The 19,795-nt window shown below is 45.8% G+C and overlaps 1 protein-coding gene across 1 annotated transcript in view; it reads right to left on the bottom strand.

Moving 5' to 3' along the window:
* The window catches only part of NAV2 (neuron navigator 2), a 342,947-nt gene that overhangs the window by 159,867 nt on the left and 163,285 nt on the right, over positions 1-19,795 (bottom strand). Inside the window, exon 7 of the mRNA XM_081154569.1 lies at positions 18,606-18,772. Coding sequence (XP_081010695.1) covers positions 18,606-18,772 — 167 coding nt within the window. The remainder of the gene's footprint in view (positions 1-18,605; positions 18,773-19,795) is intronic.

Here is a 19,795-nt window from a genome sequence, read left to right as displayed (position 1 = left end):
GATGAGGGAAAGAACTGCTTCCTTACATCAAAAGGAGGGAAAAGAAGTGGGCAGGACAAGCAAGCTGGGGGCCATGTGAGATGCAACATTTCCCTCCCTGTGACACCACAATAAACTCTCAAAAAAGTTACTAAAAATAGGAAGTGATTGCTATAGTGGATATTCCTGGGAAACCAACAAGAAAGTAGGCTTCTGTGTTCGGGGTGTTGGGGTGGAATGGAGGAAACCTTCCCAGAGAGCAGCTGGGGAAACAGTCCCTGGGAACTCAAAGAAATCCTGAGCTGGGTTGCAGGCAGAGTTCAGTCACATCTCCCAAGGAAGGTCTTTGCAAATACCTGGGCTGGTTGGTTAGGACAGCTGATCTCTTAGTTGCACAAGTAGATACTGCTATATTCCCAATTTACAGGTGAGCAAACAGAGGCCTGGAAGGATTAAGTAGCTTCTCTGATGTCAAAGGACAGGTACACAACTGCTGGCTCTAGTGTCTGAACTTAAATAATTATTCTATAGCTTATTCATTCATTCATTTCATTCATTCGTTCACTCACTCTACCAACAAATCTTTATCTGAAGTCTCTGCATGCAAGTTCTGTGATGGCAACGGAGAGAAGAGTACAGGGCTCAGTCCCCGCTCCCGAGACGTTCACCTGCTAATGAAGGACAGACAAGACAGCCATAAACCATGGGGAGGACACCAGAGGGAAAGGGCAGGGTGCTGTGGGAACTCAGAGAAGGGGTTTCACACCCAGGCCCCGGGGTCAGGAAAGGCTTTCTAGAGAAAACAAAGTCTAACCTGGAATGTAAAACAGGAAGTTGGTGGGACAAAGGCTGAGGATGGAGGAGAGCAGAAGGCATTTCAGACAGAGAGCCGCGCTGACAAAGAGCGGGCATGTGCGGGGACAGGGCCCCTGAAGGGAACCGCTAACTGCCCCGCGGGGCAGGGACTTCACGCGAGGAGGCAGGCCAGCGCACAGGGGTCTGCAGGTCAAGGGGGCGAGTCTACACCCTCTGAGTGGTCAAACAGAGAGGAGAAAGGATAACCAAGCGTTCCGAGGCCCATGCTCTAGAGGTTTACTCGACTACAATTTCCCCCTTCTCAAGAAAAGTCATTTTCTTCATGAAAATAAGACAGCTTCTTATTTGGGATTCCCCCCAACACCCACCCTACCAAAAACTGAGCCCCTGTTGGACTCCATGAAACCATTAAAATAGCTATGCACCCAATTGGTGCAGCAAAGCTGGGTGCCATCTCTGAGTTAAATCGAATTATTAACTGGAGGTAGTCAGCTACCAAGCTTGGAGAGGGAGGAATGTGAAAAAAAACAATATGATTTTAACAGCTGGTACCAGAGCTCCTCTTAGAAGCTTTGTTTAGGAAATACCTTGGCTCTAGGCCACTCCGACTATAGAAGATGAGGTTGTGGGGGTGTGGTCTGGAAGGAGACAAGAAGGGGAAGATAAGAAAGGGGGGGGGGACACTGATCAATACAGTAGGTCCAATATTCAATTTTAAGCTGTTTGTATTGTAACACTGTAACCTCCCCATGGCCCTGAGCCTTTAGGAAAAATCTATTATGCCCAAAGCCTTATGTCACTCTTCTGACAACTGAATGAGTTGGGCCGGTTCCAATGGGTAAGAAAGGGATATTGCACATGGAATGGTAACATACATGATCTACAAGCTCAAGTATTTCAGCAAAATAGGATTGAGGAACAAATACTGACCAGCAGCGTGCTTACTGCTCAAGATCATTCTTCAAATTAGTAGCAGACCTGGGACCAGAGCTGGGGCTGCCTGCCTCCCTCCCCTCGTGCCTCAAAGTCCTCTCAAGGACAGAGAGGCACCTGACTTGCAGCTGGGCAGGGGCTCACGCAGGCGGCTCTGGCTGAACTTTCACATCCGACTCGCTTTCCATTTGGGATGAAGGGGAAGAGCTCTGCCAGGGATGTACATGAGTTTAAGAAAGCCAGTCAGAGACCCAGGTGACAGGAAGAGAAGACGCACTGGGGGTGGCCAGCAGCAAAGGAATGACCAGACAGATTTCTCCAAGAATTCCCAAGGAGGCAGTGGGCTGGTGGGATATTCCTGACTGTCAAAGGATCCCCCACACCCGTGTTGATCAGCAGGAAACAGGAAGGGCAGAAAAGGGAGGCCCTTTTATGTTCTTAATAAATCTCCAAACACAAAAATACACAATGGACCAAGGCCATGTTTCCCTCTCATTGCAAAGAAGATCAAATTAGGCATCTTAAATGTTTTTCAAGGGATTTCTGCCCTGGTATGTTACAGAAAACAGGGCAGGGTGATTCAAACCTGCTGTCAATACAGAGTGAAGGGAAGAAAAATGCCAGCTATTCTGCAGCTGTCAGCCAGAGTCCTGGACAAGCCGCTATTCTGACAACGCTGACGCACAGAAACAATGCAACTTCCAGAGCAGGACTTAAACCAAATAAACCTGAGGGATATCAATTTAGGAGGTGAGTCTTAAAATAGCAGCCAGGAATGTGTGGGTTCCCTTGGACAACTCAGATTACATGCCCCATCCCTGCCTTTAGTAAAATTATGCACAGACAGTGTCTGTTTAGTCAAGTTTCTCTCTGAGTTGCCAATACGTTTTCAGCTCATGGGAGTCAGTCTGGATGCAAACATGCTGGGTGAGCAAATGCACAAAGTGATGCACTTGGAGGGGCAGGTAAAGTACCGAGAGACATAAGACAAAGTCTGGGTCCCTAGGAAAATTATTCCAGAGTTAGGAAGAGGTGTGCCCACAGGGCCATGCCCTCAAGGTGAGGATTTCCAGTTAGACTAATGGGATGGTCTTCATGAAGACAGGCATTTGAAATGGACTCTAAAGGATGCATTTATTCCTTTAATGATGTCTATTCTGTGATAGGTTACGGGACACAGCCATCAGCAGTGACCAGTTGCATGGGGTGGATAAGGAGAGTCAGGCATCCTGAAATATTACAGTTAAACACTTTTTTTTCCTGTTTCATTTAATTAACATTTTAGCAACCAGCAGCACAGACAATAAAGTCCAAATGCGTTTGATTAGGTGGAATATAAACATTTGCTCAAAACTGCTGGTGTTTGAAAGCAGATCAGCCTTTTCTAAGAGCTAGAGAGATGCACGAGAATCACATTAAAAAAAATTTTTTTTTTTTGCATTTTTCTCCCCTGTAAGAGGGGAAATGTCCTAGGGCCCAGATCTCAATCCCATTTCTGCTGTTGTTTTTTTAAAATTACAAAACCAATTGACCCTAGCCCAACTGGCAACACACACACGCGCGCACACACACACACATATACACACACACAGAAAAAAAGAGAGAGCTCACTCATCTTTATTTAATGAGAAAGTTAAGGAATCACTACCAAACAGCTATTTCTTTGATCCTGCCCTGCTCTCACTCACACCCTAGTCGCTGGGCATGTTCCCTCTGTCCAGACGACTCTCTTCTATGTAGTTAATTCACCACTCATCCAGCATTTGATGGCTTTGGTCACAGCTACATCTCCAGTGATTGGTACAACCCCTGACCCATAAGAGGAGCTCAGTGATAAGTGATTTTACTCAAAACTAGCTTCTATGATAGTACGGTGGTTAAAACCAAAATACCAGCTTTGGAATCACGCAGACCTAGGTGAAATAGGAAATCTGGCCCTTGCCAGCTCCATGATGTAGGCAACTCGTTTAATCGCTGTGAGCCTGTTACCTGCATCTGCAAAAGGGAGACGATACCACTGACATCTCCTGGTAATGGCATGAAGGACTGAAGGAGGCTATGTATGCAAAGCACCTAAACACAGCCAGGGGGCTCACAAGAATTCCTCAAAACCAGCCGCTCCCATCACCACGATCATTATTATTGCAGCAATGTCCCTTCCTGGTCACAGCCCGTCACCTCACCCACTGAGAGCAGGTCCTAGAGTTATTTATAAGGCAGGCATTCATAACAGCTGCTTGTGGACATACATGTAAGGCTTATGACAGTGATAAAGAGGAGGAGGAAGGTGATGACAGCAATTACTTCCTCTGATGTCACTGATTTGTGACTCTTTGATAGACCTTTGTTTTCCTGAAGCCCATAGAGAAGTGGGAGAAGAGAAATACCGGCTCAAGGCTGCTCCTGAAGAAATGTTACCTCTCAGAGATTCCACAGGATCCCTGACCACAAACTGCCAAAACCTGCGAGACATTTTCCAATCGGAAATCTCCTCCTTGCCCCCTGGGAATCCGCTCGCCAAGGGGATGGAGGCTGCTTCTGTGCATTAGATCAACTGACAACTCAAGAGTTACAACCTGTTTTTATCTGGATCAAAGGCAAAAAGATATGTATCTCAGCTGTTATTTAAAATTCCCAGACTGGCACCAAAGGCTTTCTACCCCATGGTTCCAGAGGTAACGGATGAGGCAGGACAGCCCATTACCTGCCTCAAAGCTGCTCACTGCCTGGGGTTCTCCTGCAACTGGGGCAGTTTCTGGACCTGGGTCCCCAGAAGGAGGGGGCTCATTCTCCGCCCCAGGGACCATCCCATCTGAACTGGATCGAAGTTGAATAAAGGGAGAGGAGGACCAGAAATTATCTTCTTTGCTACCCTTGAGGCAAAGGCAATACTTCCATTTTAATCGAGAGGAAACTGAGGCCCAGGGAGGGGGGGCACTTAACCAGGAGCACTGGGTAGGAGTGGAGCTGAGGTCAAATGGACTTGACTATGGCATGAAAGCAAGCCATCTGTTTAAACCACTGAAATATATTTCATGTGCCATTACACTCACCCACTCAAAGTGTAGGATTCAATGGTTTCAGTGCAACTAACATCACAATCTAATTTTTAGAAATTACAGCAAAGAGAAACTCTGTAGCCATTAGTGTTACCTCCCCCCCCCCCCCCAACTCCTATCCCTGGCAACTACTAATTTACTTTCTGTTGATATAGATTTGCCTACTCTGGACATTTCGTATAAATGAACTTATATAATACTTGTTTTGTGTGCGACTAGGAAGCTATATTTTAATGGCACACTTCAATGGCAGGCCCTCCGGTTGCTCACTAACCTGTTACCCACAGCTGTGCTGCCAGATGCCGTAGCCACGACCCATGTGTGGCCATTTACATTAATTAACATTGACCATATTAAACATCAGTTGTCAGTTCCTCATGTCACCAGTTGCAAGTCAAGTGCTTAGCAGGCACACAGAGCTAGTGGCTATCCTATTAGAAGGCACAGATAAGGAACACTGCCCTCAGTGGAGGCCGCGCCAGCCACCGCTGGGCTCCCTGCTCCTCCTGGCGGCGGGAAGTTATCTTCACAGCAGAGTGGGAGCCAGGAACAGCTCCAGGGAAGGGGGGAGGGAGAGAGGGAGTGGTGGGCCAATTAGAGCCAACCCCCTCCTCCTACCCGGCACCCCCCCAACCTGAAAAGCTCTCTGTTTAGTTAAGCTCATCCAAAAGGCAGATTCGCCAAAGCCTTTGGAAGCACTTCAAGGAGTCCAGCCTGTACCTCAGCCCTTTGATGATTTCTCAAGCGTTTCATGCCAGAAGGTGATCTGAGGGGCTCCTTAATGAGACTGAACAGTCCTACTCAGTTTCCGGCCAGCAGTGGCTACTTCGTTTGCCAAGACGTGACCACTAAGACTGATGACACCCCAGGGCCAGAGCCATGGCACCCTGGCATGCTCAGACAGAAAGGAGAGCAGCACTGTCACCCCAGGTCGGAGCTCCCGCCCCTTCCCGGGGCTGTTCCTTACTTCAGCCCCAATGCCTTCTCTCTGTTGTCTAAAGATGCTTCAGTCACTAGCTCTGAGGAGCGGGGCAGCGGGTTATTTCAAATTGCAGGTTCGGATGGATTAAGATGATCAGAGAGCCCAGACTAATGGGTGATGGACAAACAAAAGGAAAATAGAATTACATTCAGAAAAAATCCTTTACTAATCAAAGGGTCCTTTGTTCCAAAACAACTCGCAAAAGTCATCAATCATGACCTTTTAAAGTTGTCTTAAAGGAATATAATTAAGTTAGCTAATATCCTTTTGTTTAAAACTTTGCTGAAAGATACATCTGCTTCCTTCTACTTTAGTAGCCAATTTATTTAAAAAGAAAGACAACCTAACAAATGCTTCTTCCAATATGTTTGCCTGTCTAAATCAATACTTTTCTCTTGAATTCTCCTTCCCTCAATGAGTGGCAGTGGGGGGATTTCAAGAATCAATAGGTTACATTTCTAAGATACAGAAGCAAAAGATAACCCGGCGGATGGATATTTACCAATCTCTGATAAGTGTTTGCTCGCTAACAAGCTATTCTTTCAGTGAAGGTCACAGTGTTTCTTGGTCCCTTGGTTTTCAAAACCATCCTTCACTGAGAATTATCCAGAAGAGATGTAGGAAACCAAGAAGATGTGGTTGCTTTAGGATTTTGATCTGAGGCAACACATCAAGAATGGGAAGTGGCTCTTTGGGGTTCCCAGTTCAGCTGCTGTGGTTGCTCTGCCCTTTGCAGTCATTTCTGACTTTGTAAACTCATGAACTCATGAGGCATTCAACAAACATTACATACAGAACTCAGGATTTTTTTTTTTTCATGTGTTCCATCTCATGTCATCCTCACAATAACTTCATGAGGTTGGTGCTGTTCTCATTTCTATTTTAGAGCTGAGGAACTGGAAATCCATCAAATTTACATGGCCATCAGGTGGAACTGTTGGGACGAGACTCCTGGGGTCCTGAACCCCAGTCTGGCATTCAGACCATTTTCATCACATGACAAACTATGCCAGTTGGTATTAAAAACAAAAAAAAGCAGAGGAGCCTGGGTATCTGAGGACCAAGGATCCCAAAGGCCTGAGAACAGGCTTAAGCAGAGCCAGGCCTATTTTGCAAGATGCTACTTTCACAGATAGTTCCTACCTTGGCCAAAGGGGCCTCATAAAGCAAGCAGAGCTTGTGTCCCCTCAATGAATGATTGTGTCTGCTACTCACAGAGAACTTCTGTGGGACTGGAGTAACCAAGGATGTTTCAGCCACTCTTCTACTGAGAGCTCTCAGAGCTACACACCCCCTATACTTGTTGGAAACTATAAAAGTTTCTTAGCTTACCTTTTGTGAGCTCGAAGTATTCTCATTTTCATGTGATCGTGGTGAAAATTTGACTTTAAGCTTGACGAATGAAATCAATCGATCAATACATATTTATTGGACCCAACATATATTGTGTAGATTGACTGCAAAACCAGCCCAGGTCCCACCCCCCTCTGTATCACGTATGCTTTGCAATGTGACTTTGCAGCACCTTCCTCAATAGGTAGAATGCTCCCCACCCCCACGCACCTGGGCAGGCTATGTGACTTGCCTTGGCCAGCAGAATACAGCAGAGGAGAACTGGAGCCCCTTTCAGAGCTTTGGCCTCAGGGCCTTGCACACTTTAACCCTCTATCTTGGAACTCGTCCACCGCTATGAGAAGAGCCTTGACTAGCGTGCTGGAGGATGCAAGACCAGGTAGAAGAAGCTGGGTTATCTCAGTACAGACCAGCCAGCATCCAGTCAACTACTCCACGACCTCTGAGGCATGAGCAAGCCCAGCCAAGGTCAGCCAAGCCTGGTACAATCAGCAGAGCCATCCCTTCAACCTGTAGGCTTGCAAGAAATAATAGATGGCTACTATTTGAAACCGTAAATTTTAGGGCCTGGGGAGATAGGTGTCAACAAGCCAGAACCTGCTTCACCAATTGTATCAAAGGCTAGAGGGGCCAGAAGAAGGTCAGCTACCAAAAGTTTCACTATTACCTACTGCTTTCTAGGCAGTAACAGGGTTGAAGATGCACTGGGAAAAATAATCGCTATTTCTAATGAAAAGGTTTGAGACCGAAATGGCTCAGAATTAGGCTAAAAGAGCAAAAGCTTGGAGTCAGGCGACCCTGATTACAATTCTGGTCCAGCACATATGTCCTATGTAGAACAGTCTCTTTCACCGGTGCTCCCTGGTATTGACTCAGAACCAGATGAACTGAATTTAAGGCCCTTGGCTCCCTGTGGAGGTTTATTACTAAAGGGCCAGAGCTCCGTTTCTTCCCTATAAGGTGGGCTCTTTCTCTGGTTTTCCCTAATGAAGGAATGCTGCCCTCTTCAGCATGTATGTGAAACAGATTTGTTAAAATGACCCTGCATGGAGAACTGCCTGAAGTTATTTATAGCTGGGTCTTCTCCAGAGAGGGCAAGGAAATGAATCCAACTGTTAAATGGCTGAAACCAGCCATGAATAACTTCTCACTCAGTAGTCCTGACGTCTTCTATTTGGCAGGGATCCTTGCCGGTGGCCTTTCTGATGGCCTCAGAGCATCAGTTTGGCAAATTCAAGACAACGTATCCGAAGTTAAAGGAGAAATCTTCTCTCAGTATGTAAGTGGAGTCAGAGAAGTCAGCACAAACTGTACAGAGGCCATTATCTGCATGAAATGCAGCACGGTCAAGACCAAGTGTGTTTTTGGGAAGAATGAAGACCTTCGAAGGAGCCAGTCCAAAGGAGGGGAGCTGAGAACATTAATAAACTGTGGGGGATACATGTCATTACCAGGCCTTTCTAAGACCTACTAACACCACACCAACTCTACCCTGTGTCTGAGACCATCAAATCCTCTATTTGCAAGGGATCTTAGAGTCTATCTACTCCAACCCACCTATTAACATAGGAAACCCAAGTAACCTCAGTGAGTGATGATCTGGCCTCTGTGCTGTTCCTCTGGGGTCAGGGAACTCTCAACTCCCAAGACAGCCAGAAAGGTGAAATGGTTATTATTATTTTTTAATGGAGCCAAAGTTTGCCTCCTTGTGATTTTTTTAGTTCTACCCTCTGTGTCTGGAGACAAAAAAAAGCTGGCCCAGGATACAGACCTTCATTTGAAAAGGAAAGTGGTTTCTCTCCATAAAACTGTTTCCTAAAACATCCTTTGTTTCTAACCACTGGGTGGGAGAGTAGAAGTTCACAGCAGACCTCTGTGAACTTCATCTCTGGGTCTCATCTGATGAAGGCCTACCTAAGCCAGACAATTAAGCTCATCCCTCCTTTACTCTCCCTCAGGGCACCGAACCTTCACCTTCGGCAGTTGTCAGAATGTAATGAGATTTTCTGTGTTTTGCTTAATATCTGTCTCTTCCGCCAGGCTGTAAGTTGCATGAGGGCAAAGATCATTATCTGTTTTTTTTTTCCTCTTCACTTTCAAATATTTAGTGACTAGCATGGTGTCCAACACATAGAAGGCACTGAAAATGTGCTGAATAGATGACAGATTGAGTTCCAAGTACGTGATGCATAATTAGGAGGGGGAGACTCATTTACTCCCTGCCATACAGTCTGGTTGAAATTATCTGCCTCGTAAAAATGAAGCCAAATGTAGTATAGCTTTTCTCGCAGCAAAAATCTCCCAGTACCTTCAAAGATCCTTATCCTTAGAGCCAGACCCGATTCGTGAATCCACCAGCTGGCAGCTGCTCAAGGGAGGGGGCGGGAGGCCCTATGAAGACCGCTTTTGGCTCAGGCCTGCTGCCTCCTCACCACCCGAGAAAGTTTTCCACCCTGCCACGTGAACCTGATCACGCCCACAGTGTGGGTTTTCTTCAGGTCACATACATTATGAAAAGCTGAGGAAACAAATGTGGGGAAGGCCCTGTCTGGAAGCAAACATTTAGAGTCTGAAGCCTTATCTTTCCCAAACAGAGTGCTCTGAGAAAGCCAGGGGCTCCAGTCAGAGATACGACACAAAACCTGGGCAGTAGGGGGCGGCAGAGACTCACAATGTGCAAGTGGTGTGACCACTGTCTTGCAGATGAACATTCTCAGTGTCATCCCTCGTCTGACATTCTCATCAGAAGACTGTTCTCCAGCACATGGCTATCCTAATGAAAGGCACATACTGACAGAATCATGAAGGCAAGCGGCAGCCAAAAAACTGGCATTTTTATCTGTTAGGTTCATTTAAACCCAAGGATGATCCATGTCCTCAGCACAGAGAGGCAGCCACGTATGTGCTCACAAGAAACTCCCTGTTGAGTTGTTGCGGCTACAGGCCTGTCAGGCTTTGTGGTTCAGTTCTCCCTCGTTCTGACCAGGGTTCTGTTCTTGTACTTCGCACTGTGGAAAGGTAATTTCATTTATCCCCAAATAAATTTATCTTCCCAAGAGAATCAGCACTGTTATTACTTCACTTGGAGAAGAAAACTATTTTTTAAAAAGAACATTTAAATCAATGACTAAACTAAACCCTGACTGCAGATGACACCTAGATAAAAATGATTCTGAGAGCACCCAGAAATGTAAATACTCCCCCTACCAATGGTCCTTGAAATTAAACTGAACCCGTGTATGTGTGACGCTTTCCACACAACCGACAGAAGCAACAGAAATGCTCAGATTTATCACCTGGAGATCAGAGGCGCATCAATGAGTCATTTTCTATTCCTGACACAAGACAAATCAAATAGATTTCATCTTCCTAAATGATTTATTTCCTCTCTTTTCTCTATTCATTCTCCCTATTATAAAAAAAACCCACAAAGAATATATAGCAGAACCATAGCTCCCACGCTGGCGTTGAAACACATCTGCAGTTAGAGAAAGGCAAACGTGGTTATGCCCTTCTTACGCCAAGCTAAGGACGGCTTTAGCTTTAAAGGTCATTAGTTTCACACGTTAGAGGGACTGATGGGTCGTCTCCTCTGGCAGCTCCTCTGAACTACACAGTAGATCAAGAAAATGTTTTTCAAAGGTGGCCAGAGAGACTATACCAGATACAGCTCCTTCAGCCTTCATGCTTGACTTTAGTTTAATGGGAGAGGTTAAAGACAAAGCCCAGGATGGAGCGCAGGAAGGAGGGCACATCCCTCGGGCTCCTCTCTGGGTAGCTTTACTAGTGCTCACCCTTCCTCTGCACGGGACAGTCCTCTCATCCTCACAGAGCAGCACCAAGCTCTTCGAGGGCTGAGTAGAGAAAGAGCCAGAAGATGACTTTCCAACAGGGAAAGGGTGAGCTGACCTTCTCCCTTGGAGCCCCTCCTTGGATTGTACTCCCTCTGCTACCATCTCTGGACCCCACAAGGACAGCCCCTTTTCTGTACTTTCAGCCTAAGTATGGAATCAAAATCCTTTCCCTTATTTTCCATTAGTTCAACTAAAACAAGGTAGCATTGAAATAAAAAATCTTTATTGATTTCAGAGAGAGGAAAGGAGAGAGAGAAACATCAATGATGAGAGAGTCATTGATCGGCTGCCTCCTGCACGCCCCCACCCGCTGGGGATCGAGCCCGCAACCCAGGCATGTGCCCTGACCGGGAATCGAACTCCGATCACCTGGATCCTAGGTTGACGTTCAACTGCTGAGCCACACCCGGCCGGGCAGCATTGAAATTGTTTTTAAATTAAAGTAAGAACTTCACTAAAGATTAGTGAGGCAAGAGAACGAGTCTAAAAGAAGACATGGAAACCTGTGCAAGTCGAGTTCAATCTACCCAGTACAAGCTGCTAGTTTTGAGGGTGAATTTAAATATATGCACAACAAAATGTACATGCAAATTTGAATGGTTTCCTATTTATTGAGCTCCTGCAATATGTCAGGCCTGAGCCCGGGTGTCTTACGGCATTATCTCTATTCCCCAACACTACACACTGCACAGTAGTGCTGAGACCCGGAGGGCAGTTAGAAGGTAGCATGTCCTGTCAAAGGCGGCCAGGAAGCCCTCCCAGGAGGAAGCTCTCAAACTTCAGTGCTATTAGAATGACAGGGGTGCAAGTGCAGACTTTTGGGATCTCACTCAGAAATCTGAATGAGAAGGACAAGGTTTGCAAAGCCTCAGGATTTGTGTTTTTAGCAATTACCTCAAGAAAGGCTCGTGTCAATGGTCCATTAATCATACTTTGAGAAACAACAGTTGAGAGTCTTGAATTTATTGTCTCACTAGGTCATGGGGCTAGAGCTGTGTGCTTCAGATTTAACAGAGACCTACCACGTTGGACCTGTTTCCCCAAGATCACATGTGGGCAATCTGCACATACTGTGTGGGGCTGGGAAAATGTGACAGTTTGGGCATGATTTGGGGAGAGGGGCCATGTGTTTTGGGTCTTTTCACCCATTTAGTTAGACAAAGTCAGTAATTTGTAAGGAAGGAAAACTGATACGAAATGCAAACTAGAAAAATGAAACCTGCCTTTACTGCAGGAGGCATTAACCTCCATCCGTCCACTCGTGAAAAGGGCACCATCACAGACAGCAAACTAACTGTGACACAACATTTCCAAAGATCAGACTTGGAAATTTTTTCATGCCATGCAAATGAAAGCCACGATGTCATGCAACTTCGGCTATTAGGAAACAAGTCCTATCCTTCACAGAAATGTCTATCAGCAATAGAGGTGACAAACACAGAAAACTCAAATTGGGCTGCACAAAAAATGAGAAAGAAAGCTTCGCATCTAACTTTCTCCCATCACTTGGGCTACAGAAGCCCATTGTCTCTTCACAGGGAAATGAACTGAATCTCCGAGAGGTGAGGTGACTGCCATTGGAAAAGGAATAGCACAATCTTTTCCCCTTCTGCATGAGATTTGACCTTGGGTTAACCTTGTAACTGTTTGCCTGGAAACTTGATAAAGATGGAATGTCAGTTGTTCCTCAGCAACACTGCTCAGGGTAAAAATGACCCTGGATAGTTCAACCCATCTGGACTGGGAAGAGCTATAATTGAAGTCTAAATCCCTCTTGGGGGACACACCACCACTTGGGGCTTCCCTGAGTGCTGAGACTCTTCTAATCGGGCCTAATCCTTTGGGGAACCCCAGAAGTTATGCATATGGAGCTGTTACAAGAGATCGTGGCTCCTGCGGGGCATGCGGCTGTTAAGCTAAAGTGACTCCTGCACCTGACCTATGAGGGTCTTCTACCCTCACACCTGAACTGTCACCTGAGGTGGCAGGGGGCACAATAACACCTGGGTGGCTGTGTGGACTGCTGTATACACTGCTGCAGGGACCACTCCTCTGGAAAAGAAACAGCTGCACGGCCCTGCCAGCAACCTATGATTCCTGTCCATGTCTTCTGAGTGGAACAGGGCTGTGTGGGGCCTGGAACGCTCTTCCGAGGGTGCCTGAGCAGATGCCCTGGTGAGCGCTGCACCTGCCCAAAGCCACACTCCCGGGAACCGGCAAGGCCAGAACTCAAACTCAGTTGTCTGCCTGCAAGGTAAATGCTTTTCTTTAATTGCAGGACCTTAAATCTTTTCTCCCAAGATAACTATTCTTGCTCAAGAGACTGGCGCAACTTCTCAAACACATGCTAGGCTTTTTCTTTTCCCTCCGGTGCCATGTGAGGTCCCTAAGTTTGGTAGCTTCTAATTCATCCTGCCTGCCTGGCCTCCACAGCTGGTCTAATACGGTCACTGAGTTCCATTTCCAGACGATCTCCCAGAGATTTCTTCAAATTCAACCTACCCTGCTGGCTCAAACCACTATCCTGGCTTTTTCAGCCCTCAGACGATTATAGCTTCTGGCTGGCGGGTCATGGTGTCTTCACAGCTGATTCCCACAGAGAGATGATCACCCTCTGAGCCCTGGCAGGCACCCACACTCTCCCTGGACCGAGTTAACAGCTCTGGAGTGGTAGAGGTCTCCTGATGACCAAGGGAGGCCCTACCCCACCACTGAAATGATCTTGCAGAAGTTTCCCCTTGACAGCCCTGCATAGGACAAGAGTTTAACAGAGTGACCCCAGCAGATGTCCTCTCAGATTAGCACCTGGGCCACAGCAGCAGGATGAGTCATTCCTCCCCAGCCTTCCCTTCCTTTTCTATCAGCAAAAATCTGGAGAGAGAAATCATTGCAAATGACATCACTTCTCTGAAGTGCTTCCCAAGTCTTCCTGGCTACTCTCATCTCTTTCCTCACAACTTTGAGCATGTCTCTATTATAGGACATGTGAACACTTCCCTTCCCCTGAGGCTGTGACCCCTGGAAAGCAGAGTCTCAGTTCTCTCTGTCACTCAATAAGCCCAGTGCTGGACATACAGAGTGATAAGATGAACAAATGAAAGAAACCTGGAACAGAGGCACCCCAACCGTCTCCTTTTCTGCATGACTTGGACGACTGAATTCATTCTGTCTAATCTAACCTGTAAACTTATGTCAGAATCCTGGTTAATGGCAGGACATGGCAGCTTCTTCAGTTACATCTCCCAATCACTAACTCAGAAAAATTACTTGGTTCGCCAACCACACAGGGACAAGTTTATAGAGATTCTAAATCAATGGCCCTAATGTGACTCAGACATGACATAGTGCTGAAGGCTGTAAGACTCCATCTCCACCCATGCCTGGCTCTTCTCTTCTGCCCATGACAGGTCAGGATGAACAAAGAGGAAGGAAGTGACACATAATGAAGGCCAGAGAGGAAACCTACCAGAAAGCGCTAACAGGGCTCACATCAGACAAGGCCAAAGAGCCAGAGAAAACTGAAGAATTCATTCGCACTCCACAGTTGACACAGTGACGGAGAACCTCAGACTCACTTTACAGAAGAAGAAACAGGCCCGGAGAAGGTGAGTGTCTTGAGAGAGATCACGTTAGTCAGTGGAGAGCCTGATCTCAAATCCAAGAGCTTTTGCACTATGCCAAGGTCACTGGCTGTAACTCACCGCAAAGGTCAGTAAAAATAGCCAGTGATCTTGTCTTATTTCAAATAGCTTCTTAAAATAATTTGCTTCATTTCAAAGAGTATTTTCTGCCCAAGGGAACGAAAATAAAAGTGATGTCAAGTGTGTAGAGAAACTAGCCCTCTCATACACTGCTGATGGGGATTATAAATAGGTAGAACCTTTTGGGAGTAAAATTTGGCCATGTTAAAACAACTATAAAATGTGCATATCCTTGAATGTAGCAGTTCCACTGAAATGGTTGTACATGTGCAAAAGAGATCTACAAGGATGTTACTCTTAGTACTATTTACAATATCAAAAAGTTAGAAGCAACCTAAATCATTGTGGTTAAAAATATTAAGGTAAATTCATATGGTGGAGTACCATGTAACTAATATGAAGAATGGCCTATAAAATGGCTATCCTTAATTTTATTGATAAGATTTTTAACGTAATGTACATATGTGTGAAAGAGAGTATATATGTATATGTATATTGTTCCTATAAGAATTAAACAAATTGTTACTTATAAAGCACTTAGAATAGTACCTGGCAAGTAGTAAACATTAGGAAAAATTTACCTACCAAAATGTGATGGTATATACATGAAGCAATACAGGAGGTTATAAACTAAGTGGTAACCACTGGCTCTTTCTGGGAGGTGGGATTATGTGAGGTTCTTTTTCTTTCATAAATTTCTGTGTTGTTTGAATATTTTAAAATAATTTTTATAATAAAAATGTAATAAGGATATGCTTTCTATAAAATAAAGAAAACCATATTATTCAGAAGAGAACATCTTCCATGTGCACAGAATTCAGTTTAGGAATACTAAGCATTTCAAATCCACATGATGGACCAACTAGTTAGCAATTATTAGATTTCTGGCAGTGTTAACCCGTTCAGAGGATGCGAGGAGGTGGAAGGAAGAGAAAACAATGTCAAAAATGTTGAAAAAAGCAGGTAATTCCTCTCCCCTGAAAAATCTGTGATTCTGGTCTGAAGCCCAGAGCCACCGGGAGCCAGCAGAGGAAGGGACCAGCCTCGGGGTGTCCGGCGCCCCCGCTGACGCGCCCGCAGGCCAGGCGAGGCTGAGCTGGCCGCTGCCCGCAGGGGTGAGGGTCAGCACAGGAGACCGACCCGGGGACCAGGGATGACAACCAGCAGGTTCTCCTACGCGCCGAGGCTCCGCAGGCGCCCGAGATTAGTCCTTAGGGAAAGCACCAGGCTACGGTGCTGTACAAAGAAGGTTCAGTTCTGGTTTTGTGGGTCATCTGTGCACTTGGCCGCCTCATGGGACGAGCTAATGAATTTGGGGGGAGCCCTGTGTTTCCGGCTGTGAAGTCTGACTGTTCTTCTGTCTCCCATCTCAGGTGACTGTTCCCTATAATCAGAACTAAATTTAGAGATGTTGGCAAGACGGGACTTGCACATTTGGACATGATTTCAAGGGAAATCCTTTAGCATTTCCCCACAAAGTATAACATGCTCTGGGGCTTTACAAAAATTGTCCGTTACAATTTCCTTTTAAAAATTGGGACTGAGCCCGGCCGGGCATGGCTCAGCGGTTGAGGGTCGACCCAGGATCCAGGAGATCGCGGTTCGATTCCCGGTCAGGGCACATGCCCGGACTGCGGGCTGGACCCCCAGTCGGGGGCGCGCAGGAGGCAGCCGATCAAGGACTCTCTCATCATTGATGTTTCTCTCTCTCTCCCCCTATCCTTTCCTCTCTCTGAAATCAATAAAGATATATTTAAAAAAATAAAAATAAAAATTGGGACTGAGTGTTGGAATATTTTTATCACTTATTAACAGAATAGTGAATTTCTCACCTAACTCACTGATGTGACTAGATCAAATGGTAGGCGTGGAATTCCTGGGTCAACAGGTTACACATAAAAATCCATGAGGTGGTCCACCTAAGAGTGGAATGCCAAGACAAATGCCATCAGGGCCTGACTGACACACAGGAAACCTTTGACGACGGACAGGTGATGAGATTATATTGAGGATATAACCTCATCTGAAAGTGGTCCACACCTCAACTACAGCAGCAGTAGCCACACTGAACTGCAATTTACCTGCTCATAAGTATGGCTCTCAAGACTTCTCAAGGTGAAGGACACTCTCTTATGCACCCAAAAACCTGCTGTCTTACACATGGCCAGGTGGTTGAGTTATTTCTGTCCCCTTGTCACATACTATATTTTACGGGTAAACTGGCTACCTCATAAGCTGTGACTAAGATCCAATGCAAGAGAGAACATAGGACCACAAAGAAAGGAGGGGAAATACAACAATTGCACTGCCTTTTTACCCCAGGATGGTGGAGGAGTTTTAGTATAAACAGCATCCAGGCCTGCCCCCAAACCTGCTTTATCCCAGCTCCCGTGCACGTGGAATCACCGTCAGTTATTTTTATCACTCAGAATCCTTAACAAGACTTTGTGAGCATCTGAGCTCACCAAACATTCTCCCATGCGTTACCCCACTGGATCTCAGGTGAACCAAATCGTAGGTTTTTATATATGTGCTTACACACACATACACACAGACACATAAATATATGGTGAAAGTTCTGAAGGGTACCCGTAGGACAATTTATATTAGAATCCTTCAGGGAGCATATAAAAGAGAACTTTTATATGATATATACTTGTACCATTTTAAAAGCATATATTATTCCTGTAACTTAAACACACTTTTGAAAAGAACACATTTTTAAAAAGAACACACTTGGGCATTGTGAAGATAAGAATCGGAGGGGAGAATTGGAGAGAGAAGAAAATGATTTGCTGGAGGCAGAAGCCAAGGGCTGGATCACAAAGAGCCTTGACTGGTTGAGACATCCCGGCTACAGCTTTACTGCTAGCTGCAGAGTTCCCAGTGCCTTGTCTGGGGTCTTCTGCCATGCGTCTCTGTCAGCCTTACAGAAATTTCCTGCCTATTCCTCTGGTGTTCTGGGAGGGGGGATATCCAGCTCCACTACCAAGCCATCCTGAGCTGGAGGGATGCGGGAGGGGTGTGTTCTGATTCCTGGAGCACTCTGGGGAGTGGGAGGCAGCTCTCCTGGGTCTCGGGAGAAGAGGGGCACACCCAGGACAAGCCCCAGGAAGCATCCACACCACCAGGTAGGAAATGCCTGTAAGACACCTGAGCATGTCCCCCCCATGCTTCTAGAGCACTTTGCCTGGGAGAAATGAAGGAGAGCTCTGCCTCGTACTGAAGAATCTTCTAAGCTGCCTCAGTTTTGACAATGGACAGGCAATGAGATTTCACCAATGTCTGAGACACACACTGAAGCAAGCAAACGTGTTTCACTCCCTCCGGCAAGAGCCCCCACAAGGCTACTTGCTTTTTATCTCCATCCTAAAAGCTCGGCGCTGTGTATAGTAAAAACTCACATCCTTTTTTGGTAGGGGTTCCGTCATCAGAGCACTAAGAGCAACACTGCCTACTCCTTATGTGTTGCCAAGATCCTCGTTGAGCCAACCCACTTTTCTGACTCTTTTCAAAGGGTAAAGACTCCCCTGCAACTTCCCTCACATCACTTCTGATGGTCAAGAAGTTGATTAGCCCACAAAATGCACACCCCAAGAAGCCTGCCTTTCTGGAAAACCACCAACTGCATAGAGCATGTTCTATGAAAATTTATTTTTAAGTTGCAAGTCTACATTGCTTCTATCTGTAGCCAGGTTTCTTATAGGCCCCACCCAGACAAATACAGTTATTCTCGCTGGTAATGATGAATATAATAGTATTTCCCCACTTTATCAATGCCTCTGCTAACAGAGTTCCTGCCGGTCAGGTACGTCCTGTGACCCATGCCCACCACCCTATTAGCAACCCCGACCCCGACTAAACTCCCCCAAAGGAACTGGATCTGCTATAAGAAATGACAAAAAGGACCCCGAAGAAGGCGACTCACCTTTCTCGTGGCTGCTTGGCGGAGGCGGTGGGGGTGGGGAGGTGACTGGTTTGGACTTGTCATAGTTGTTAAAGCTCTGGCTGCGTCGGTTGTTAGCAGCGGCTGACCCTCCGCGTGTTTTGGCGTCGCTGCCTGCAGCGGATACCCTTGCGGTAGGACCTGGGAGTCTAAAATGCAAAAGAACAGAGTAAAAGATGCAGTCTCAGAAGAACAGAAGCGTCTCAGGAGAAGGAACTGCAACCATGCAGGACGGAAAGAAACCATTCTAGACACTGGGTCTGAGGAGGTCTGCTGGTCAAAGGATTTAGTGGAACCACTACAAACAACTAGGCTAAGTAAGGACCCAGTAAAGTCCAACAGCAAACCATGAGCAGTTTTCCTCTGAGCAAAGAAAGACACTTATAAGGAAAAGTCGATGAATATATTTGCTGACTAAAAATACAAAGCTCATCTTAAGTTTTTCTCTTGGATGCATACTTTTACTTTACAGTAGGGCCAAACCATGTCATCTCTAATCCTATCAAGTGTGGAACATAAAGGCCCATTAAGACTCCAAACTGTTGGCCTTGTGTGTGCATCTCTTCTGGTAGGGGTTGAAAATGGTGTTTGCCATAATCCAGACGTAGAAGTATCAAGAAAAAGGCAATTTATAATAATCAGGAAGGAAACTGCTACCACTCACAACCCAACACATGTGCAAAGAAAACTTACAGTGTGGATGGAAACACTGTTCAGACATACATTTTCCTTCAACACCTGACAACCTGTCTCCATAGGCATTACTCTAGGGCTGAAACCCAGCTTCTCCGCACAGTAGATGGATAAAATCATATGTTCTTTCTGTAAAACCAGGAGGAATCTGTTAGCCTAAAGACATACACACTTTCCCTTTAAATAAAACACCTCATTTTGGGTGGTTTGGGAAATAAAGTCAGCAGACTTCTTTGTAATGTGTCTAAAGATATTATGACCCATTCCCCCAAAGAGTTAAGGGTAAGACCCGAAGTCAGAATTTTGGTTCAGGGACTACTAAGCAGGCTGTTTCCAATCATCAAAGCTGAAAGATGAATAAATGGTGGAATATTTAGTTATATCTTTCTGCTAAAACCCACTTAGCTATGTTTAAAAGCCACTGGAGCCTCAGCCGACTAGCATAAGATCTAGTGATAAGTCTGAATTTTCAACTCATA

Source organism: Miniopterus schreibersii (assembly GCF_964146895.1).
Source record: "Miniopterus schreibersii genome assembly, chromosome: 12".
Lineage (NCBI taxonomy): Eukaryota > Metazoa > Chordata > Mammalia > Chiroptera > Miniopteridae > Miniopterus > Miniopterus schreibersii.
Note: the sequence above shows the minus strand (reverse complement) of the source record. Positions and strands in the feature narration are given on the sequence as shown.